This window comes from Pseudonaja textilis, unplaced genomic scaffold (genome assembly GCF_049901715.1).
Source record: "Pseudonaja textilis isolate UNSWEBS1 unplaced genomic scaffold, rPseTex1.2 PTEXCTG184, whole genome shotgun sequence".
NCBI classification, from domain to species: domain Eukaryota; kingdom Metazoa; phylum Chordata; class Lepidosauria; order Squamata; family Elapidae; genus Pseudonaja; species Pseudonaja textilis.
Window position 1 is genome coordinate 1 of NW_028262503.1, and position 25002 is coordinate 25002.

At 38.9% G+C, this 25002-nt stretch overlaps 1 protein-coding gene across 2 annotated transcripts; it reads right to left on the bottom strand.

Annotated features, from left to right (window-relative positions):
• Window positions 1–17861, bottom strand: SLC39A6 (solute carrier family 39 member 6). 2 transcript variants are annotated; one of them, XM_026701023.2, is made up of 10 exons: window positions 17550–17861; window positions 12404–13015; window positions 10900–11080; window positions 10434–10603; window positions 8142–8354; window positions 7582–7678; window positions 5274–5657; window positions 4043–4123; window positions 1282–1472; window positions 1–305 (listed from the first exon to the last, which is right to left on the bottom strand). In XM_026701023.2, the coding sequence occupies exons 2-10, from the start codon at window positions 13004–13006 to the stop codon at window positions 153–155; spliced, it is 2073 nt and encodes a 690-aa protein (XP_026556808.1). In that variant the 5' UTR covers window positions 13007–13015; window positions 17550–17861; the 3' UTR covers window positions 1–152. The 2 variants fall into 2 exon arrangements, with proteins under 2 accessions (XP_026556808.1, XP_087774781.1); XM_087918655.1 differs by having other exon boundaries at window positions 12874–13015; window positions 17550–17656.
• Window positions 17862–25002: the final 7141 nt, after the last annotated feature.

The window sequence follows — 25002 nt, forward strand, 5'->3', positions numbered from 1 at the left end:
GATAAAGAAGGGTGGGGTGGGGTGATTTCACAGTTTTCTTTCATCATCCCGTACCTTTACATCTCTCATCCTCCCTGGAGGATCAGGAGGAACAAGAAACTGGCAAAACTTCTTCCACCTCCTCAAGTGCAGCTCTGAGTATGAATACAATCCTATAAATTTATGCTGAACACAATTTTATGTTCAAACACTGAGATAAGTAACATGATACCAAAACCTAATAGAATTCCTGCATTTTGTAACAGGAAATATCCCCAGCGGCTGCATCCATGATCACTAGCATCATTGTGAAGCATTTCTGGTACCTATATTAAAAGAAACATACACAATTTTAAGTCATGCATATTATAATAAATGTTTTTACATATGCAGTGGCTAATGCTGGTGACACTGATTATACATACAAAATCTGCTAGAAAATATTGAAGTATATTCCCATCTATAAAATATGCTCCTATTCTTATTTCCAGGCAGCTATGGTAAATATATCTAGATTTTTTTTAATGTCCTGTAATCCCTTGCATGGGGGTGGAGTCAGGGTAACTGAATGGAACTCAAGTGTTTACTGGTCAGGTACCCTTCCTGATGCCTATGCTAAGTTTACAGCAGACAATTACTCATTGCGCCCAAGAAGAGAAATACAGTATCCGCAGCTACCTAGGATCGAACTCACAGCCTCCTGATTGTGAGGTGAGAGCTCTACCTCTAGGCCACCACGCCACACATATCTAGAAAATTAAGGAACCAAATTCACTTTCTTTATATTTCTATTACTGTTTTTCAGTAAATGACTTAATTTTCCACCCTTCCTGGATCCATTGATCATTATCTTACTTAAAAGACTACTGTGGCTGGTTGCCTGTGATCAAGTATGGGTTGAAAGTATTGTGCTTCAACCAATCTTGAAATTCTTCTTAGTATACTATTTCCCACCCACTCCCACCCCACCCACAATGCATTAGTTAGAATCCTACCTAGGAATGTGTGTGTCTAGGTTTCATTCTTAAAACGAATCCAGGATGGTACTCAGAAAATCATAACAATTGGATGAATGAATATATCTGGCTATAATAGCCAGAATGGCCATGTTATTTGGGTAAAGGTTTACTAAGCTAATATTATTTCCCCACCCTACTGCAACTCCTCTAATCATTACTTCTATTGGCTAGAGTATAAGCATATTTTGAAGTCAATGCCAGGCTAGTATTCCCATAAGAATATCTCACTAGCATTTCTAAGTATTGGAATGCTATTAATATCTATTAATAAGCATATACTTACCATATCAACAAGAGCGACATACATGAACAGCCCAGCAGTAAGGGCAAAGATCCACATGGAAACATTGTCAGCATAATGGCCAATAAGTATCCCAGTAGCCATTCCAAGATATGCCAGCATAGCTGAGAGAGCGTTATAAAGAACAGCTTGTTTGACAGTCATACCAGCTTTGAGTAGTACAGCAAAGTCTCCTTCAAAAGAGAAATATAAATATGTTTATATCAATCATTTGTATTAAAATGTCAGCATTCCACCCCACATGGAAGACATTTGCCAAAACATTATGAGCTTTTAAAAAACCCTTTTAAAAAATCACTTGCTTTCATATGATCAGGTACTTCAAAACTTTAGGAGAATGGAGACAAGCATGGGCATAATTGCTTTTGTCATGTTTTATCATTTTTATGTGTTTGCCGATACACAAATATATACAAACTAGGACTGTATACAGATAGGACACAGGATTTCATGATTGTCTCTCTCAGGTAGAGTACAACACCCCCACCCCCACCACAAAAAGGACAGATTATAAGTATCTTTAAGGAGCAGCTCATAAATGTAGTACAATCACAGATTTCACAAATCTGAGTTTTTCCATTATTCTAAGACACACTTCTACAATTTATATTAATGTGGAATAAAACACTTTGAAATAATTTGCCATTACAAGTAGTCCTCCAGACCACAGTGAAGCCCAGAATTTCAGTTGCAGGTCATTGCAATCGTAAATCAAGGCACCGTATGATCGGACTTGATTTTATAACTGATTTTTATGGCTGTTGTAAAATGAGTCACTATGGTCGTTAACCAAACCACAAACTTGTTAAGGGAATCCAGCATATCTAATGGGCATTTTTGCCATTTTCTATTGGAAAAGAGCAAAAAGACATAGCAAATTAAGATCACATGAGTATGGGATGCTGCAACTTGATCATAAATGCAAACAGGTTGCCAACCACCCAAAATGTGATCATGTGACTGTGGAATGTGTGTGCGTATGCGCACACGTGTACACGCAGCAGGCATACCTTTCAGGACAGATTATAAGTATCTTTACTGAAGTCCATTTTAACTTTAAATGTTTAATAAGCAACCAGCTATAAATCAAGGATTACTATAAAACCCTTTAAATTAGAAGCATGCAATTGAATTGGGTCAAATCTTCATCAAGTGAACCAAATTAGATTAGATTTGGTGAGTTTGGAATATGCTTCTGAATATTATGAACTCTATTACTACTGATAGCTGCAGTAAATAGGCAATAAAATTAAATTAGCTTGTTGATTAATGAAATTTTTTTTTGTCTTTTATTAACTGTTTATTTGTTCTTTTACTCTATTGACAAGTTTTATTGTATTGTTTAAAACTGAATCACCAGACCATGTTTGAAACTGTGGGTGGTATTCAATAAATCCTAAATTCACAACTGCGCCAATACTCTAAGGTTGGCCATACATAGAGGTATGGCGCAGATCAGGGAAGATGTGAGGGGATTTGGGAGGGTGTGTAGGACACATTGTGCACGGGGTGTGGCATAAGTCATGGAAGGTGCATGAGAGGTGTGCAGGGAAGGAAGGAGACATAAAAGGTATTGCATGGATCAAGGAGCATGAATCGGGTTGTGTTAGTGGCCAGTGTGTGCGAGGGGGCTGGAAAAGGGTGCACATATTGGGGGGGGGGGGGCATTCTCTGGAAACTTCTAATCTTCCCTGCTAACTTCTGCATTGACTGGGGAAGTCAGCAAGGAAAGTTGCACTTGGCGATCACGATTGTGTGGTGCATGACAATGCTGAAAGTGCAAATGGGCTGCCCAGCACTCAGATCACAATCATGTGACTGCGGGTGTCCTGGAACAGCTGGAACTCTGAGATTTATTCAGAGAATTATTATTCTTATTCAGCATCATTGGTCACTGACTAAATGGTCGTAGATTAAGGACTACCTGCATATCCAGAAGGGATATTGAGTTGGAAGTTGACAGCTTAATAAAAACAACTCAATATCCAAAAAGCAAAAAAATAAGATCATTAGAAAATGGAAATCAATCTAATTTCCAGTAATGGCTTGATACAAATTTAGGAATTTGGAATACATTTAGAATACTGTGCATAGTTTTTTCATGCTCTAAGATGTCCCCCCAAAAAGTGATACTAAAGCACAGAAACGCCTTCCAGAATAATCAGAGAATTAAAATAATTCTCCCATCAGCAAAGTAACAAGTGTTACGATTAGTTTAGAAAAAGGGGGAAATTTGGAATGTGGAAAATGTGGAGGAAGAGAATGTATTTCTCAATCTTTCACAAAACCAGAACCCATAGCATGTAGTTAAACTAAACGTAACAGTGGCCATAAACCTAGCTTTAGAAGGTGTACAAAAAAGAAACACAGAAAAATCTATGAAGAACAAGCTTATCAATGACTACTATAGGTACAAGGGCTTTATGATATATTTAAAAACAGAAGAATAACAATTGCAAAGGAACAAAAGCAGAGAAGATTCTTGTTCTGATATACGTTGTGGCTCCATTGTGTATGCTTGACAGGTTGCTGTGAGAAACAATTGTTTTCTCTGATCCAAGAAGACAATTACATTGTGAGAAACCTTAACAAAATGGTAGATTACTATTCAGCATTTAAACAAAAATAAATACTAATGAGTCAGCAATGGGAATTTGGGACTTTATTAATATTACGTTGCAGTTGATATACCAATTAAAGCATGGAAATTATATTTTACTACTTTCAAATACGTGTGTCTTACCTAATTCGTGTGGCAACTCATGACAAAAGACTGCAACAGATGTACTTAAGCCACTGGATAAACCTTCAGTGAAAGCAGCCCCTAGGAAAAATGAATGAACATTAATTTTTTTAAAAAGCAATCACACTGGAAAATGCAGGCAAACCCAAAAACAAATTTAAATTAAGAAAGATGTTTTTTTAATTAATATTGTGTACTGTATAGATGCTGCATTGCAAGAACCATGGACTAAAATCATACAAGGGAGAACAAGAAATGACTAGTTGTAAGAAATACACTCCCTATAAAGAAAAGTTAAAAAATATTTTCTGGACAAAAGCTATATACTTTCAGCTAGCCCTTAAGGCTGTTCTTATTTCTATTTTAGTTCTAGTGAAGAGAATCAATTTCCTATCTGTGTACTTGTTTAGATTTTCAATTTAAATGGAGAGCAGTGTACAGCTACATGAAAGTCACAAAACTACAGCTTTTAATAAGATGCAATCGGATAAAGAGCTAATGCAATAACAACATGACTACAGTTAATCTTCACTTAAAAATAGTAATTAGGACCAGAATTTCTGTTGCTAAGTGATACAATCATAAAACACGGCATCGCATCACCATACTATTTACAAACCGCCATTCTAGCATCTTCAGTTTCTGTCATTAAGTGAATAACAGTAGCTTAATTGAGGATGTCACCTGGATGCCGTTTGTGGCTCCCTGCTGGCTTTCCCACTGACTTTGTGTGTAGAAATCCATCAGAGGTCACAAATCAAGATCATGTGATCATGGAGATGATGCTATGACTGATGTAAGTACGAAGACTATTATAACTACCATTCATTCAACACCATTGTAAGCTTGAGTGGTCTTTGAATGAGTGGTTGTTAAGTGAGGACCACCTACAATTTTTATGTACTTTAAAACTAAGACATCTTGATTCTTGGCTATGAGGAAAAAGTAACCAATTATTAGCAGAGCCTATAGACAGGAAGACAGACAAATAAGATTCACGTTTACCTAAATGCTAGTTATGTTTAAAAAATGACACATATATTTTAATGAATTTGGAATTTATGAGATATTGATAAATTAGCTGGGAAAATCCTGAGAGTCCTGATAAACTTAATAATAAAATCTTTTTTATTATTCCTCTTCTGCATTTACAAAAAAAGTTGCTGCAATGTAGCTCCCATTTACCTATATGAATTAGCAGCCATAGGAAAGCCAACACATATGCACTCACCAATTGCCAGACCATCACTGAAGTTATGCAGGCCATCTCCCATTATTACCATCCAAGCTAAGGTAGCTATACCAGCATCTTTCAATTCCTCGCGTGAATACCGCTGGCTGTGGCTATGTGGGTGATGATTTTGATGGTGATGATGATGCAAAATATGATGGTAGTCATGGTGATGATGACTGAGATGATCTGATTGCCCTAGAGTGTCATGCAAGTGTGAATGGCATTTGTTTCTACATCCTCTGGATGCATATTCATGATCAGCTGTCTCTTTGTGGGTGTGTGCGATCATGACCTCTTCTTCTTCTTCTTCTTGTACCATGGGTTTCTGAGATAGGAAATTTGATGGTTCTTGAGAAAGTGACCCCAAATAATTTTCAGGCCCTTGGAGGGAGAAAAAAAAAAGAAAACAACTCAAATAATTATCCAATCGAAGAAAAAAGAAATAATTAGAATATTTGGTATATAGCTAAAAGACTTTAGTTGTTTTATTTTCACATGTTTTTTATTGGAACTATACCATGCAAGGAGGTAAAGAATGTTCTAATCTGCTTTATGTTTTAGGACAAACTCATAAAAGGCAGGCACACTTTAACCATACATTATGTTACATGTTTAGAATCATATCTTTAAAATCTGGCCTGTGCATAAATGCATCTAAAGTTCAGGTTCCAACATGTGCCCATAATAATCAAGATAAATACCCATCAGGTTTCCTGTCTCACCTCATTTCTTTCAAAAATAGATTGCACTCATAAAAGTGACATTAATGAGAAAATAAAAATAATGATTATAAGCTATGTTTTTCATTTGCAGGTGTGTCCACATGCCTACGATTACAAAAAGTGGAGATAATTGGGAGCATCCTGGAACATTCTCATGAACTGATTTTGCCAGGGCCACCATGACAACCTTTTTTTAAAAAATGATTTTATTATAATGGTAACTATTTAGCAACAAAATTCCCGATGTGTCCACCAGCACAAATGATTTTAAGCCATTATCTTGCAGCATGTAAAAATCATAGAGAAGAAGCAGTGCAATCCTTTTCAAAACTTACTCATAAAGGCCAAATCAACTTCAGACGGATCAACATAGCACAGGGATGGCTCACTATATATATTTTTGATTTAGCTAACAATTTATAGTACTTATTATAATAACTAGCAGAATCTAGAGACGCAAGGACAGCAAATATCAATCATCTCTCTGCAAAATGTCTGGGTAACAAAAGAAGGGATGGCATATTGTATCCAAGAGCCAGTTGGTATAGTGGTTAAGGCACAAGGTTAGAAGCTGGGAGATTATAAATTTTAGTCTGACTCCAGGGCACACACAAAATAAAAGGTGGGGTGTGGGGGGAAATACACACAAAAAATGACAATGAAGAGAACCTCTTATAGAGCAAAAAAACTGAAATAAAAAGGAGGTTGCAATAAAGAGACACTAAGATCATGTTTGCCAAAGTAGCTCTAGTAGCCTCTAGTGGAAAAATGCAGGAAACTGCCAATAAAGTCTAGATCATTATAGTAATAATACACGATGATGAAAAATTATGAAATTAGGGATATTCCAAACAATTTCTGCATCACTTATATACCCTATTACAATTATTAGACGTTTTGTAAGGTTTTTCTTTATAACTGTAGCGGCTATCTTTCAAAACCTGAGGCTGAGAAGGGAGCTTCTAGATTGTCAAGAACTGAGATGCATATTGGCTGCCCTACTTCAAGTTTATCTTCCCTATGTTAATATTTGGGACACAAAAGGAGCTGAAAAAAATGAAAATGTGGATAAATGCTAAGTCAGCACTCTTTTATGACAACAACAAACGTTTCTTAACAGAGTGTATCTCGTTCATTACTCTCTAATGAAATGTGTTTTTTTTTAATTAAAGGGAGAGGACAATTTTCATTCACTTTTTAATATATTCGTCAGAGATGGGGAGACAACAGAGATCTGTTAGAAGAGAAAAGGCAATTCTCCTTTTTATATCCAATACTGTATTAGAAAGTGAAATCTATAATGCATTTAAAATTGAAAATAATATCATATTTTTGTTCATTCTTGGTTTACTTGAACTCTCTAGTGCTCTTAGTACCCAAAGAAAAATTGTAGGCTTTTTCAAATTGCAGATAAACACATGCAAAATAGAAAAAAAAACATGGTTTGTATACAGGGATTTATATTATGTTACTTAAAAACTGAAAGCTTCCACACTAGTGTACTACATCTCAGATCCTCTTATGTTGCCATAAATACATTTCACAAAGATTCTGATATTTATACAAAGTTTATTGAAACTTACTATCTTCTGCATCTATTTTGTCATCATTTGCTGAAAGTTGAGAATCATATTTCGACAGCTGTTTCTTGATTTCTGATTCATCGTCATCATTTTTTTTCTAGCTCCAAAAAAAAAATACACTGAAGTTAACATTTTGGCTATACCTCCTGAATGACACATATATCAACAGAATATAGAAAAATATAGACAGTGGAATAGAAAATATAGACAGTGGAATAGAAAAATGTTGAAATACACGTGAAATTTCTATTAGTAGCAGACTGGTTAGAAAAAACCCTATAGACTTTTGCTTTTGTAATATTTCATTCAGTTTTAAAATCATACATCAGCTAGGACTTAAAATTCAGTCTTCAGTTTATACTTGAGGATACATCAGGTTTTTTTTTCTTTGAAAAACTTCCTCTTTAATGGTGAAATCTAGGTCACTGAGACTATTATAGAAAAGCAATATCCAATGAGAGCATTATTCTATAAATTGGTTAAAAGTATTACTTTCAAGCAATTTCATAAAAGAAGATTTAAGCAAAACAAAATTGTGATGAAAACCAGTAGTTTCTTACCTTTTTTTTCTTATCCTTAAACTGTTTAATTAATGTGATCAAGTGCTCAACAAGAAACATAAAATATAATCCTCCAAGAGCTGTAAGGCCTTTCCATGTAGAATCCAAATAAGCATTTTCTTCTGAACTTTGGAAAACTAGATGCTTTAAAGGGAGATCGTTACTGTGTGCCATCAAAGGTTTTTCATGATGGTGATGGTGCTTTCCATGAGACTGAATGCAGAAGTTTAAAAAGAAAAATAGTTTAGACAATACTCCTTATAAAAAAGATGAGATAGGATGAGTAGAAAAATAGGGATATTTGTCAACCCAAGTACAGTATATAGCAGGAGTCCCCAAATGGACTGGCACCGGGCTGTGGCATGCCACAAACTGGGCACACAAACAAGTGAAGCTCCATCCATGGGATGCAGGCAGCATGTGAAACCACGCCTCCTCTGGTCTGCACAAAAAACCCTCTCCACAGAACCGGTCCCTGGTGCCCAAAAGGTTGGGGGTCATTGATATATAGATAACAAGATAGAAAAGGTGAAACTTGCATTTTATTGCAATCAGTGACCACCCACAAGTAAAACTGACAGACTAAGGCCTGGGATATCTCTAAAACAATAAACTCCATAATTTCAGATTATACATAAGAATATGGAAGTCATATTCCAGAGATTATAGAGTCGAAAGTCCTTGTAGTCCTTGCAAAATCTCCAAGAAAAATGTGCCATTTGTGTGTGTGTGGTGGAGGTGGGAGGAATTGTTGTATTAATTTGACCTACAGGATATTGGTCATTGTCATTTAAAAAAAAAGAGTGATACCTCAGCTGTGGAATAAAAATTAGTGAAACATTGACTATTCCAGGGATAAGACTCAAAATATATTCAGATGACTGTCAAACTACACATTTAGCATAATAGTTACATTTAGAAACTCAAAAGCTTCTTTATGCCAGCTATGAAGTATTTCAAAATTATACCAAATATTTACTTATGTTTAGCCAAAATGTCACACAGGTTCATATGATCCCTAGATTTATTTGCTTTGAATACAGTAGACAGCTATGATGCTAAACCTTTCAGTCCCCTCAAACTGAATGACAGAGAATAGCTCTTGTATTATTTGGCAAATCTAACCTGACCACAAACCATAATTGACGACATCAATGGTAAGTTTTTCCAGTATGTAATCAAGCACAGCTTGAACCAATTGATGGAACAAGCTTAAACAAGGAATATCTATGGAGAAAAATATGTGAACTACAGTACATGCTAATGAGCCTAGATACCAAATGTAAAGGAAAAAATATGAAAAATCTCAAAAGTTTAGATGTTATAAATGTTCATATTCAATTATCTATTGAATGTTTGTCTCTCTTTGATTTCTGTGCCAAAAATGTTTAGCCATTTAAATCCTGTGTTACTAAATCAGACTGCTACAGAACGGCCTTGTCACATGTACAAATTGCAATGCTATAAACATCCCATTATGCTCTTCTCCAAAAATAATATTTCTCTTCAACCAAAGCAGGAAGGGGTGATTTTTCTCCCACTATAAGTGATGAGAGCTACAAGAAAAAAGGAAGGGTGGGGGGAGAGAAATTTCTCCCTTGCATACATACACAAAGTTTCACAAAGCAAACTTTTCCTGAGAAATGCAAACACTACAATTTACAAAGAATTCTACCTGACAGGTTTTATATTACCATGCATGCTTATAGGTTAAATAAATAGGGTTGAATAAATAGAAACAGAGACACAAAACAGTTCAAGAGACCAGGCACAATGGGATCTTCTGGGTTTTAATGGCATAAGATTGAATATACAAGGGGAGGAAAAGAAATTAAATTGAAGCAATTATGTATTTCTCTTACTCCACACCTAGGGTCAAATCCATCAAAGAGCTGATAAAATAATGTGACTTTTTAAATGCAAATAATGATGATGCCCAAGCAGAATTTCCACTGGGAGTGAATAGGGGTTTTTCAGCAGGACTTGAGCCGGCTAAACTCCCCCTTCCTGCAGTTGCGTCACCCCATACCTAACAGCTGGCATAAAACTGTGTGACTGAGTATACTATGTTCCCATCATTAGTAGTTCATTTACTTTAGCTCTAACATTGTTAAGAAAAATGTATCTAATGCAGAGGACATTTAAAAGCTAAGTACAACACAAGGTCATCCGATTAGACGCTTTTGTTTCATTGTGAGTCCTTTTTCTACTTACAGGCTTCCATTGACCAAAGAGCCCTGCTATACTTCAAAGGAACATATGCACCATTAAAAGAAAAAACAATGTACTTACATGTGGAAGGAGATGTAAAAGAGCATCTCCGCTTAGAGTTCCAACTGCTAATGCCACCAGGAAACTTAAGAGGAACTTGAAAAACACACGATTCATAAGCGGCACCAGTATAACACCCAGTAATGAAAGAAAACTGATAATGGAAATGGATATAAAGCCACCAATCCAAGCTGAAAAGAAAAAAGCTTTTTTATCAAATGATTCAAATATACATTCTTTATTAAATAACAGCGTTCTTGTTTTGGTGACTAGCTAAAAGAATTTTCTAACCTGAAAGATCAGTAGGATTTTGATGTTAAGTTTGTTGCCATTTATAAAAAGATCTATTCCTTGAGATAAAAAATACAAATGTTTTGATTCAGATAATTCAGCCAAAATAAAGCCACTCCTGGAATAAGAATGTATTACACCATCAAAAACAAGAGAAAGTAGAAATATTAAATGGAAAATCTGCCATCAAACTCACCAACTTGCAGCGAATATGTTTTTGGAGCTGTTTCAGTCTTTTCACTTGTTGCATGAATTATACAGTTTCTACCATCAATCTGGTTAATTATAGCTGGACAAAGATAGCTAAATTCTGTGGCTGTCAAAGACACTTGAGTACTTATTCCATGGAAAAGCATCATTTCTGATGTATTAAAGCACTATGGAAAAAAGTGTTAGAAAAATACACACATTAAGAGACATAATTTCAAAACATAGCAGCTTTTCTTCAACAGACAAATTTCACGATAAGACAAGTGATTTTTTTAAAAAAAAGTTAAAAATGCATCAAACACGATTATATTGGATTATTTTATAGCATCATAGAACAAATGCGTTTTTGTATGTCACAAATAATTTAACAATCTGTTTAATAATCAAGGATAATACAACTAACTTTGAAAACATGGCTTGTGCTATAGGAAAATAATATGGTAACTAAAATGTCTTTTAAAAAATCTGCCAAACTAATTTTATAAATATTAAAATGAAATCCCTGAAGATTGCACTATTTTTGGCAACTGGGAGTCCCCTACAACTGTGTTGTCACTGGCAAATCTTTTCAGCAGCCCTAGGTTACAGAGACTTTATAAATTTATAAACAAGCTTCAGGTAAGTTTTTGCAAAATTGATGGGATATAGAGCTTTTTCTTCCATTATGGACCTAGATGTCAAAATTACTAATATAAACATACAATCTTCAAAATTTAGGTGATTTATAACTTTCAGAAGTTAAGGGTGGGACTGGCAAAGCTCTATAACAATTATCTTTTTTAATTTAAGTAACTCATGTAACCAGAAAGTTCCCACTCTTTTAATGGTAGTGATAATGATGAATGTTCAAGCTATACAATTCCTATTCAAGTTATACAATTTCCAAGAGAACCATATTCAAAGTTTCACACATGAACTATAAGCAAACCAGACCACATAAAAACTTCATTTCTCCATGAGCTAATAAATCAGTTATGTAATTTAGGAATACATACATACACACACACACACTTTTGAACCTGTCAATATTTAAACATTTCAATATAGCACAATCCCAAGTTTGCCAAACTGGATTGTTCAATTTAAAATACTTCAGAAATTTATTACAAGGAAAATAAAACCAGTGGCAGAGAACTTGGTTTGTTATTTCAAAGAGCAAGATTAAAATACTGATGAACAAGGAGAACTTCAGCATGCAACTGTTTGCATGATTATCATATGTGAAAGCATCTGAACCAACTCTTAGAAGGTATTTTAGCTGGAAGTGGAATAACACAGTATCGAACACCCACAAACTAAAGAGGTAACTAAATTATTAAGGTTTTAAAAGAATAGAATCTTATATATCAAATGTCTTTTTTTTTTAAAAAAAAAGCCTCTTTCCAAATATATTTTGTGTAATTTGCTAATTTTAGAACACAGGGGACCTCCTGTTTCAGAGCGCCTCATAAAAACAAGTGTTTCCTTTGCTTTTCTATTTAAAACCTTACATTGCTGCTACTTCCTAGAACAGTGCTGGGATTGGGGTTGCCAAAGCCTATGCGTGCTGACAATTCTGCAGTTTCTGAGTGTTGTAGCAAAGGGTTGCCCTCTGTAGTTGTGGTGTAGGTAGATGTTGTTATAGCAATGGTTGTACTCTTGTTATCCATGGATTCTTGCTGGTTGTCCTCCATATTCTCTGTTCTAGGCACATCTTGTGCTGGGTTATTCCAAAAATCTTTGCCGGCATCACCTGATTCATCATTAGGACAATAGGTTTTGTCAGGGTTTGTCCTGAGTGTAGCATGATTGTGATGATGATGGTAATGATTGTGATCTATTCTTTTAACTTTCTCAATGCCTATGCTGTGGAGCAATTTTTTAAACCCTTCAATATTCAATGTATTGTTCTCCCCATAACGAGAGAAGAGATCCTGAAGATGATGTCTCTGTCTACATAAAGCCAAACTAATATTAATACCAGCTGCCTTTTCAGGAGTGAGTTTCTCTGTAGTTTGTGAAATTGTGGCTGGTTCCAAGCTAGGGTAGGAAGCATCACAAAACAAGATTGTGAAAAGTAAGTGAAGAAAACTTATAGAAAGTTTCTTTGCCATAGTAGGGTCCTGTGAAAAGAAAATGACATAAAATTAATTTTAAAAACTGACCATGTATATTATTCAATTCATGCAATAGAAAATTTTAAAGAAACCACTGCAACTTTAAAATGACAAATTTCACACATTTTACTAAATGAAATTCTGCTTTTTTATTTCAAGCAGTACCAGGTAACTACTTTAACATAAATCCAAGATAATATAAAGAAAAAGAATATAGAAAAAAACAATCTACAATTTGTAGAGACAATAATACACATATGAAAATTTATCATATATAAAGAATATATCAAATTATAATTAACTCCAACCAAACTCTATAAAATTGTAGGTCCTGCTTTTGAAGTCTGCTACTTCAAATTACTACTGTAATATTTTTAAAAGTGGTAATTGTAGAGAACTGTTAATACACTACTCAATTGTTATGTTACCTAACATTTTCCAATGTTGCACAATTATTGTTTTGGCTAATAAAATTTAAATAACCAGTTCTCTGTTTTTTAAGTTTATGGTTTGGTCCTATAAATAAATGCAATAAGCCTAACTCTGGACAGCATTCAAGTTTAGTGGTACTTATCTCTCTCAAAAAAATTCACTGAGATGTAACATCATATGACTACCACAAATGAAGAAAATGACCCTGTTTTGACAACCTCCCCAGCATATGGAAGGATAATTTTTATATATATATATATATATATATATATATATATATATATATATATATATATATATATATATATATATATATATATTTGTGTGCCAATTAAACAGGAATCCAATGTCAACAATGTATGATTGTCCACTGAAATTCTTGATGTAGTAAATCTGCCAGTTTCCATAACTGCTGTCAACTTTTCTGGTTGTTTTGGACCACCAAGATCAGAAACTCAAGCTTCCTTTAAATAACCCTATGGTACATATCATATTTCTCATTGCAGGAATAACCTATATATTTTCAGATCTTTACTTTTGGTTGTTATAAATAATAATGTATTAAATTATCAAAATCAGTATAAGGCCATATTGCTGAAGCTCTAATATTTCTATTGCCCAAAAAAGATTCCAAAAAAGTCATGGTAGCTTATTGCCCTGATCTTACTGAGTATTACATAATTACAAGAAAACTTGCTAAAAAAAGTTGTATACTGTAGTATCCCTCCTTGGAATTCATACTCTATTCCATTTCTCTCCCACCCTCAATTTTCTATTTCCCAATTTCTGAATTCTCAATGAACATTTTGGTATTCTGTGTCCATTAAACATGCATAAACATCACTACAGGTGAAACTCGAAAAATTAGAATATCATGCAAAAGTTCATTTATTTCAGTAATGCAACTTAAAAGGTGAAACTAACATATGAGATAGACTCATTACATGCAAAGCAAGATAGTTCAACCCATGATTTGTCATAATTGAGATGATTATGGTTTACAGCTCCTGAAAACCCCAAATCCACAATCTCAGAAAATTAGAATATTACATGCAATCAATAAAACAAGGATTGTACATAGAACAATATCGGACCTCTGAAAAGTATAAGCATGCAGATGTACTCAGTACTTGGTTTGTGCCCCTTTTGCAGTAATTACTGGCTCAATGCTGCGTGGCATGGAAGCTATCAGCCTGTGGCACTGCTGAGGTGTTATGGAAGACCAGGATGCTTCAATAGTGGCCTTCAGCTCTTCTGCATTGTTCGGTCTCATGTCTCTCATCTTTCTCTTGGCAATGTCCCATAGATTCTCTATGGGGTTCAGGTCAGGCGAATTTGCTGGCCAATCAAGCACAGCAATCCCATAGTCATTGAGCCAGGTTTTGGTGCTTTTGGCAGTGTGAGCAGGTGCCAAGTCCTGCTGGAAAATGAAGTCAGCATCCCCATAAAGGTCGTCTGCGGAAGGAAGCATGAAGTGCTCCAAAATCTCCTGGAAGATGGCTGCATTGACCCTGGGCTTAATGAAGCACAGTGGACCAACACCAGCAGATGACATGGCTTCCCAAATCAACACAGACTGTGGAAACTTCACACTGGACTTCAAGCATCTTGCAGTGTGTGCCTCTCCATTCTTCCTCCAGACTCTGGCTCCTTGGTTTCCAAATGAGATGCAAAAGTTCCTCTCATCAGAAAAGAGGACCACTGAGCAACAGACCAGTTCTGCTTTTCTTTAGCCCAGGTAAGACGCTTCTGATGTTGTTTGTTGTTCAGAAACGGCTTGACAGGAGGAATACGACATTTGAAGCCCATGTCCAGGATCCGTCTGTGTGTGGTGGCTCTTGATGCACTGACTCCAGCCTCAGTCCCCTCCTTGTGAAAGTCCCCAACACTTTTGAATGGCCTTTTCCTGACACTCCTCTCCAGGCTGCGGTCATCCCTGCTGCTTGTGCACCTTTTTCTTCCACACTTTTCCCTTCCACATAACTTTCTATTAATGTGCTTTGATACAGCACTTTGGGAACATCCAACTTCTTTTGCAATTACCTTTTGAGGCTTTCCCTCCTTATGGAGGGTGTCTATGATGGTTTTCTGCACAACTGTCAGGTCAGCAGTCTTTCCCATGATTGTGATTCCTACTGAACCAGACTGAGAGACCATTTAAAGGCTCAGGAACCCTTTGCAGGTGTTACGGATTAATTAGCTGATTAGAGTGGGACACTTTGAGCCTAGAATATTGAACCTTTTTACAATATTCTAATTTTCTGAGATTGTGGATTTGGGGTTTTCATAAGTCCAAGAATAAGCATTTTATAGTTAATTACCACTGATCATAAAGTGGGATATAATTCTAAAATAAGCATTTTAATCTTTTAAACTGAATTTACAATAGATACCAAATAATAAGAGTGGTACTCCGGTAGAGATATATAGGGTCTTTTGCAAGCATTTCCTGTTTAGTGACGTTGTAGAACTCAGATAAGAGTATATTTCATGCTGTGTCAGTAACCAGATGACCTATTTGCAGCTACATGAATATTATCTATGTATCTACTCTACACCTACAATCAATGAACCTTCATTAAAATGATTGGGTAGCTTATCACTTATGGGATAATTTTTTCCTTCCTGATTTCCCATCTTATACTCTTGCATTGACAAATGTCCTAGGTGCACTTTCCACATCTAAAAATCAGGGGAAACCTAGATGGATATATCAACAAGGGATCATAGATCTTAGATTTCTATGTTTACCATTCAACTCATATTTTTACCATGGATTTGCAGGAAACTTTATAACTGTTTATTTATATCCTCCCTTTCTTTCAAAACCGCCAAGTTTAACATACATAGTTCTCCCCATCCCTCTCATTTTAGTTTGACCTCCATCTGCTGACTAAAAAGAACTGAACAAAGAAGAACTTGTAACCACTTTCCCAATAAATTCTATGGCAAAGTGGAGACTAAATATGGGACAGACAGTCAGACAATGTACTGGCCAATCAACCAGACATCATGGTAGGAAACCAGAAGACAGGGGTGGTGATAGATGTAGCTGTGCCAAGTGACAGCAACATCAGGAACAAGGAGTATGAGAAGCTGGAGAAGCATCAGGACCTGAAGGAGGAAGTGGAAAGAATGTGGAAAGTATAATAGTCCTCGACTTACAACAGTTTGTTTAATGACCGTTCAAAGTTACGGCACTGAAAAAAGTGACTCATGACCTGTTTCCAGTTACGACCGTTGTAGCATCCCCGTGGTCATGTGATCCAAATTCAGATGTTTGGCAATTGACTCATATTTAGGACGGCTGCAGTGTCCTGGGATCCCATGATCCCTTTATCCGACCTTCTGACAAGCAAAGTCTGTGGGGAAGCCAGACTCACCTAACAAGCATTTGACTCATTTAACAACAACAAGTGATTCACTGAACAACTGCAGCAAGAAAGGTCGTATAAATGGGGCCAACTCACTTCAACAAATGTTACACTTAGCACCAGAAATGGTAGGCTCAGGGGCGATCCTAAGGTGAGGACTCCCTGGTAAAAGGCCAAAGCAGTCCCAGTTGTGGTTGGAGCCTTCAGGGCTGTGACTCCTAAAATTGGGAGAGTGGCTCCAACAGATCCCAGGAATGACAATCCGAGCTCTCTGCCCAGAACAGCGCTAGGATATTTTGGCAAGTTGCAGCATGCCACCAGCGGAAAATCCTGCACCTGGCGAAACTCCTCTCCTACACGTCCCTCCTTCACAGCTATTAGAAAGGCAGCCTGCCCTCTCTCTATTGTGCAAGAATTGCCTCCCTGATTAAAATCAAAGCAGATCCTGTTTATTCAGACTGAGGGCCCCAAGGAAGGGCCAGAGGTAGACTGCCATGAGAGACGGGCGCTTGATCTACTAGTAATCAACTCAAGCCACTTTCTCCCCCGTTCAATTGGGAGAGGCTGATGAAAAAGAGAAGTTCAGCGATCGCTGCTGATCCTTTAGGACCCTCCAACCATCAAAAGAGCGACTTCCGTACAACTAGCGCCGCCGGGCTAAGGGGTCGCCCCACCCCCACCCCACCCCGTCTCCCCAACCTAGACTACTTAAACACGAAGCCGTGCTTCCTCACCGACTACTACGGTCCATTCCGCGCCCGGAACCGCCTTCACTCACTCGCCGCCCGGAGCAGGAGAGCGGCAACCCGGCCTCTACGAACTAAAAGAGGGACGTCGTCGCTCCAAACAGCCAATCAGGACACGCTTTCTGATCAGCTGGGCGAATAAGAACCAATAAGCCTTTCGTAATTCCGCCGCCTTTCGTCCTCGGAAAGGAGGGCCTTCGTCGAAAGGGGAAAAAGCGAAGACAAAAGAGGCGGGCCCACGTGGGGAGAAGGGCGGCCTCTTGCGCATGCGTAAGGTGGCAGGCGCTTCGTTTGGGCAACGAAGTGAACTCTTGGTGGAAGTTTAGTATAGGGAAATTGGTCGGTTTATGTTTGCGGTTCGCCAGACTCTTCTTTGCGCCAACCCTCGCTCTTAGATATGGATAGAACGGGTTTTTCTACCCAGCGGGTAGCATAACGTTTAACAACAATTAAGCTTTTCTTCCACGAAGCGGAGATCTGTACAGTTTTAGGGTTTGAACTTAACCCTATAGAATGAAGTCAATTCTGATATTTATACTGGGATCTGTCTGAAAGCCTCACTATAAACCATGACATCCATTTACCTAGAACAAGGGTCTTCAAACTTGGCAAGTTCAAGACTTGTGGACTTCAACTCTCAGAATTCCTGAGCTAACATGACTGGAGGGGCAATTCTGGGAGTTGAAGTCCACAAGTCTTAAAGCTGTCAAGTTCGAAGACCCCCTGACCTAGAATCATCGTGGATCTAACTCTGGGGGCAACACCTTGATATTAAACAGGAATCCAGGGTATAAATCTTCGTGGACTTCCAACGTTAAACCTGAAACAGACAAATCCCAACCAACCACATAAAAGAGGGTGGAACAGTTGGGGATCTGACAATTGTTGATTTGTCCCAAATGTGAGTCAAACCACGGGTTCTCATTTCTCAAAATCTGACTCTTTGACACTGTCATCCTCAATGCTGCACCAGATACTCAGCTGCGCAGAATTGAGTCAGATATGCACACATATTCACACGCTCACTCAATGAAATCTCAGAGAAACTAAACTAGATCAGCTCTTCTGTCCTCGAACAGTATGCCAATCGGTGGGATTCAAATTATTTTACTACCTGTTCTGTGGGCATGGCTTGGTGGGCATGGCAGGGGAAGGATACTGTAAAATCTCCAGTCAGAGGTGGTATTTGCCAGTTCTCTGAACTACTTAAACTTTCCGCTCCTGGTTCTCCAGAACTGGTCAGAACCTGCTGAATACCACCTCTGGTGCCAATGTGTCCTGTCTTACTCTAGGCTGTGCTGGCCACTGATCAAAAGCACTTGCCTTAAGGTCCAGGCTGGAGTTTTCTAAGAATAAAAAAATGAATTACTTTACTGTAATCATGGACCATAACATAGCAAAATAAAGACCCTTCCCAATTACAATCATTGACTTACTATCTATCTGTGAGCAAACAAGGTCAAATAATTTTGTGAAATTTAAGGAAATAAGATCTTAATTGACTGATACAATGCTAATAATACTTATCAGAAGGCCTGGAGATCAGCTGATGGCAACTATCTTTATAAAACTGGTAATAATGAGGAACATTGAATGTTGAAGAGCATCCGGAAGCTCTAGTTAGTGTAAAATACAGTGGCCCACATAGTTTTGTGCAGACCTCTGTGTGCACATGAATCACCACTCCTGCGGGAGCTGCATTGGTTGCTGATTTGCTTCCTGGTGTAATTCAAGGCGCTGGTTGTCGCCAATAAAGCCCTTCATGGCTTGGGACCAGGTTATCTGAGGGACAGTTTCTTGGCAGTCACATCTATCCCACCCACTAGAATGGGGAGGCAAGGAATGTTGCAGGTCCCATCCCCTAGGGCAGCGGTGTCAAACTTGTGTCATCGTGGCGGTGTCACACTAAACCAGGTGGGGTGCAGGGCCAGCATGTGATGCATCCAGCCCACAGGCTGCAAGTTTGACACTCCTGTCCTAGGGAGATACACCTGGTGGGACCCAGAGGAAAGGCCATCTCCATGGTGGCTCCCTCTCTCTGGAATATCATTTCCCCAGAGATTAGAATGGCCCCCACTCTAACACTCTTCTGGAAGGGGCTGAAGACCTGGTTCTGCCAGCGGGCCTGGGGAATCCAGTGCGAGATGGAGCCCATTAAATGGCTTGTGTGGTGTGTTGTCGCCGGGGTGGGGGGCTATTATTTTATTAATTTATTATTTGGTTATTTTTATTCTATTTTTTATACATGATATTTTTATATACCCGCAAGCTGCCTTGAGTCACCATGTGCGAATAAATTTTCTAAATAAGTAAACACGAGCTGTAATTTTTCAGAAAGAAAAATACTATTTCTACTTCCATGTCCACTCATCTCTCTCTCCCTCTCTGCCCCGCCCCCCCTGTCTCTCTCACACATACACAAAGGAATGCAGGAAGCCACGTATGAGTACAAATAGATCTCTTATGCCATCTTCTGATAAAATGATAGAATCATGGTGGAACATTTTGTTACTGATCATCCCTTTCTTTTTCCTTCCATTTTTCTCAGCATTATAGATTTCTCTGGAGAGCTAGGTCTTTGCACAATTATCCAAAATATTGATATTTTGGTTATTTGCTTTGAATGAGAGTATTGGATTTATTTGTTCTGTTATCTATTAGTTTTCCTCACTATTGATGGTATTTTCAGGAATGTTCTCTAACACCAAATTTCAAAAACATAAGCATTCTTTTTATTCTGTTTCCTCAAAGTTCAACTGTTACTTCCATAAAGTGTCATGAGGAAAACTGTTCATTGCGCAATTGTGATCTTTATATACACATGTTGTGATCAGTAATGTGATTCAAATTTTTTTACTACCCGTTCTGTGGGCATGGCTTGGTGGCCGTGGCAGGGGAAGGATACTGCAAAATCCCCATTCCCTCCTTACCACACTAACCTGCTTTCCAGCTCTGTTCTCTTATGCAGGGCAACAAAAGAAGACCCAGCCAATCAGCTGGGACTTGGGAGGCAGAGAATAGATAGGGTGGGGCAAGTCAGGGGTGGTATTTGCCAATTGTCCGAACTATTCAAAAGTTCTGCTACCGGTTCTCCAGAACTGGTCAGAATCTGCTGAATACCACCTCTGGTTGTGACATCTGAAATCTTTTCCATGTCATTGATTCCTCCTCTACATATGCTAGTCTATGGCATGTCTACTGACTGCTGGTTCCTTCACAGTTGATAATCAATCTGAACAGTCATAAGCTATCCACCACTTCAATAAATTTATTGTCACTTCTCAGACTCATTTCTGAATCTATTATAATTAACTTGGGTTCTTTCATTTAATTGTAGTTCTATTTTTTCACTATGTTCCTTGCTCCTTGACTTTCATTACTAGAGCTTGCAGATCAATTGCGTTTTCAACTATCAGAGTAGTGTCATAAGTATAGCACAAATAATTGATGTTTCTTCCAACAGTAGAATTATTGAGTAGGTGAAATTCTTTACGGATTTGGGCATTTATTTTTAATCCTCCACCTTTTGGGAAAATCAAGCAAGAACACTGCAATATCTACAAAAGCCCCCAGGCCCAAAGCATTTCTAGCTATTATTACATTTGCAAAGTGACTTGGGAACTCAGCTGCAATTAAATTATTCAAGGCCAAAGTTCTAGTTGTTTTGCTTTATGGAATTCAGTTGTTTATCTATAAGAAGATACATGATCTAAATTTCTTAAACCAATATAGTACCAAGGATTCCTCATTCGATTTTTAGTGCCCTAATGCAGTTGGAGTGGATCATGTTCCAGAATTTCCTTACAAGGTACCAGTATGTATAAATGAAAAATCAATAGAAATGTGCATTACTTACACCAGCGGTCCCCAAACTTTCCACCTTGGTGGTGCGGTGTGATGAGGGGTGTGTGTAAATGGAATGCGCACTTGCATGCACACAGCTCCATTAATGCAAGTGGTAGGTATGTGTGCCCTCTCACATGAATGGAGCTTTGCATGGGAGCAGAGGGTGCTTGCACTTGTGCAGGAAGTTCAACTCACATGAGTAGAGGTCACACAAGCAGAGCAGAGGTGGTATTCAGCAGGTTCTGACCAGTTCTGGAGAACCAGAAGCGGAACTTTTGAGTGGTTCAGAGAACCGGCAAATACCACCTCTGACTGGGCCCACCCCTATCTACTATCTGCCTCCTGAGTCCCAGCTGATCGGCTGGGTCTTCTTTTGTTGCCTTGCACAGGAGAACAGAGTTGGAAAGCAGATTAGTGGGATGGAGAGGGAATGGGATTTTGCAGTAACCTTCCTCTAGAGCAGGGTGGGAATTGAGATTTTACAGTATCCTTTCCCTGCCAAGCCCACAAAGCCACACCCACCAAGCCAACACCATGCCCACAAGCCACGCCCACAGAACCAGTAGTAAAAAAATTTGAATCCCACCACTTAGCAGAGGGCATTTGTGCTCACACATGAAGCTTCACAAGTGGAGCTTCGCACGTAAGCCCAAACGTCCTGCTCACATGAGTAGAACTTCACATGTGTGCGTGCTTGCCATCGCTTGCACAACCCAGTTTGAAAAAGGCTGTGTCCCAATACTGGGCCGTCGACTGGTGGTTGGAAACCCCTGACTTATACAATATTTTGCAGGACAGTGGCTTTGTTACCTTTTAAACCCTAATTATCTCAGTTCCAGCACTGATATTGGATATTAGTACTGTACATAGATCCACATAATAATACTTAAGTGTTTCATGAACTACTGTTATATTAAAAGTTTTAAAGCCATCTGAACCCTGCAGGCTGTGAACTACATCTTTATTTTTAATATGACTGTTAAAAGTCTACAACATTCATTATCAGACTCAGTACTACTTAATTTAGCAAAGATTTATTATACTAGAATTCATTTCTGTGGTTCTAAAATTTTCCTTTTAGTTTCTGTTTAAGGATTTTATAATAGCTTGCATATTTATTTATTTGTTTATTTATTTATTTAAGAGACTGACCATCTCTTTTATTTTAGCTATTTGAACTAGATTGCTTCTAATATTAAAGGAGCCAATTCTTTCATCCCTCATGCAGCCTTCAATGTTTCCCAGTCTTTCTTTAATGTCATTTCCAAGAGCAATCCTAAATGGTTTCGCTATCACTTATGTTAGATCGCGGGAAAAGAGAGACATGAGACCAGGGTGACTGTTCAGCTCTTTATTTGGTATATAGGTCTGTGCTGGACCTGCGAGCCACGGCAGCCCTTCATATAGGGATTGCCGGCGGCTCGCAACCAATGACGGCTCTTTGAATCTCCCGTGATCGGCGCGGCCAATCACGGTTGATTCCTTATGGGCCAATCACTGCTGTTCTTTCCACCAATCACAGAGTAGTCCATTTGGACCAATCAGGTGAGGGTATCCCAAGAATGCTAATATGGAACACCCCTCCCCTCTTGGTTTCGTCCAACCTACGTAACGTAGTCCCGTAGGTAGGCGGGGCTTTTAACATGTCTACTTGACCTGTGCAGCTCAGTCGTGGCATGGTCTTTGGCTGGTTCGGATGGGATCCTTGTTGCTCCTGTCCTTCTTGATGGAACCGCCTGGAAGGGTGAGTCAGGCCTCTTGCTGCAACTCCCACCCGGTCTACTGGGGTCGGTCGAGTTGTCGGCTCTGCTGTTCTCGCCTGGGTTTTCCAGGCTGGTTGAACTGGCTTGGCTGCTCCTTCCAGGTGAGGCTTCATGTTGGTGGTCCTCTGCAGGTTCCCTTCTGTTGCCGTCATCTGCCGGTAAGTATTGCTGGTTTCTCTTCCTGTTTATTGGTGTGGGTTGTGGTTGTTCGGTCAGTTGTGTTCTGGGAGGGTTTTCTCCTCCCTCTTGATTAATGTTTGGGTTTCTCCCCCCCCCCCGCTCTGGTTTTTTTATTAAATTCTATTTGTGGTGTTTGTGTGTTGCTTGTGTTGTCGGCGGTTGTTCTCGACCTTAGTTGGTCGATGTACCGTTTCCAGTTTCTTCCGGCGTCTGTGTTTAGCCGGTACGACCGGGGGCCTGTCACATGGGTTATTTGGGCTGGTACCCAGAGTGGGTCCCCTGAAATTTTTTTAGCATAGACTGTGTCTCCTGGTTTAAATGTGCGGTACCTGCTGGATGAGTCTGGTGGTTTTCCAGGGTTATATGTCGGGTACAGCCTGTCTAGGTGTGATCGTAGTTTTCTGCCCATTAGGAGCTCTGCTGGGCTTTTGTTGGTTTTTGAGCTGGGTGTTATGTGTTGTATTGTCAGTAGTTTATTAATTTTGTCATGTATGTTTCTGGTGTCTTTTTTTCTAATGAATCTTTTGTGTATCTGACCGTTCCACCCGCCCATCACTGCTAGATGAGCGGGCACTGTCAATGCGTGCCGTATGCCCTGTTCGGCGAGAAATTGTTCGAATGCCAATGCCGTGAACTGTGGGCCGTTGTCAGATACCAGTAAGTCTGGTAGTCCATGGGTGGCAAACAGTTTGGTTAGTTTTTTTATTACTGCTTCTGTGGTGGTAGATTGCATGACGCTCACTTCTAACCAGTTTGAGTAAGCGTCAACCGTTATCAGAAATGTGTGCCCTTTGGTGGGTCCCGCAAAGTCTATGTGGACCCTTGACCCTGGGTGTTTCCCACTCGAGGGTTGGTACGGAGGGGGGGGCTTGGTCTGGATCTTTGGCATTTGTTGCATGTTGCCACCCATGTTTCTATGGTTTTGTTCATTCCCAGCCACCAGACGTAGCTCCTGGCTAGGGATTTCATCTTTACGATGCCCGGGTGACCCTCATGCAGCATGCCCAATACCCTTTTTTGTAATGTTTCCAGAACCACCACTCTGTCCCCCCATAAAATACATCCCTTTTGAGTAAATAGTTCAGTCTGCCAGTTCCGGAACGGTTTAAACTGGTCGCCGCTCTCGGTTTCCAGCCACCATTTTTCTACCCAGCTCAAGACTCATGCCAGTTTCCTGTCTTTAATAGTCTCTCTGGCAATGTCCGACGCAGTCATTGGTGGGCTGAGCAGTGTCTTTATTTGCAGGGTGGCTGTGATGGGTGCCAGGTCGTCTTCCAGGTCCGGTAGGGGAGCACGGCTTAGTGCGTCTGCATGGGAGATGCTTTTCCCAGGGCGGTGTATTAATTGATAGTTGTAGGCGGCAAGGAACTCGGACCACCTCGTCATCCGTGGTGACAAGATGTTAGGGGTGGCCTTGTTCCCTGCCAGGATCCCCAGGAGCGGTTTGTGATCAGTGATAAGTGAAAAGTTCCTACCGTATAGGAATGGCGCGAACCATTCCAGTCCCAGCAGGCTCGGGCAGTCTCTATCCACGATGGTGAGGGGTAGTATTTTTCCTGTCCCTTAAATGTGATGTGGAAGTGTCCAATCCCTACCACGGGATCCGGTTCCCCTGGTAGTCCTTAAGTGTTAGTTTCTGGTTTTCCAGCGCT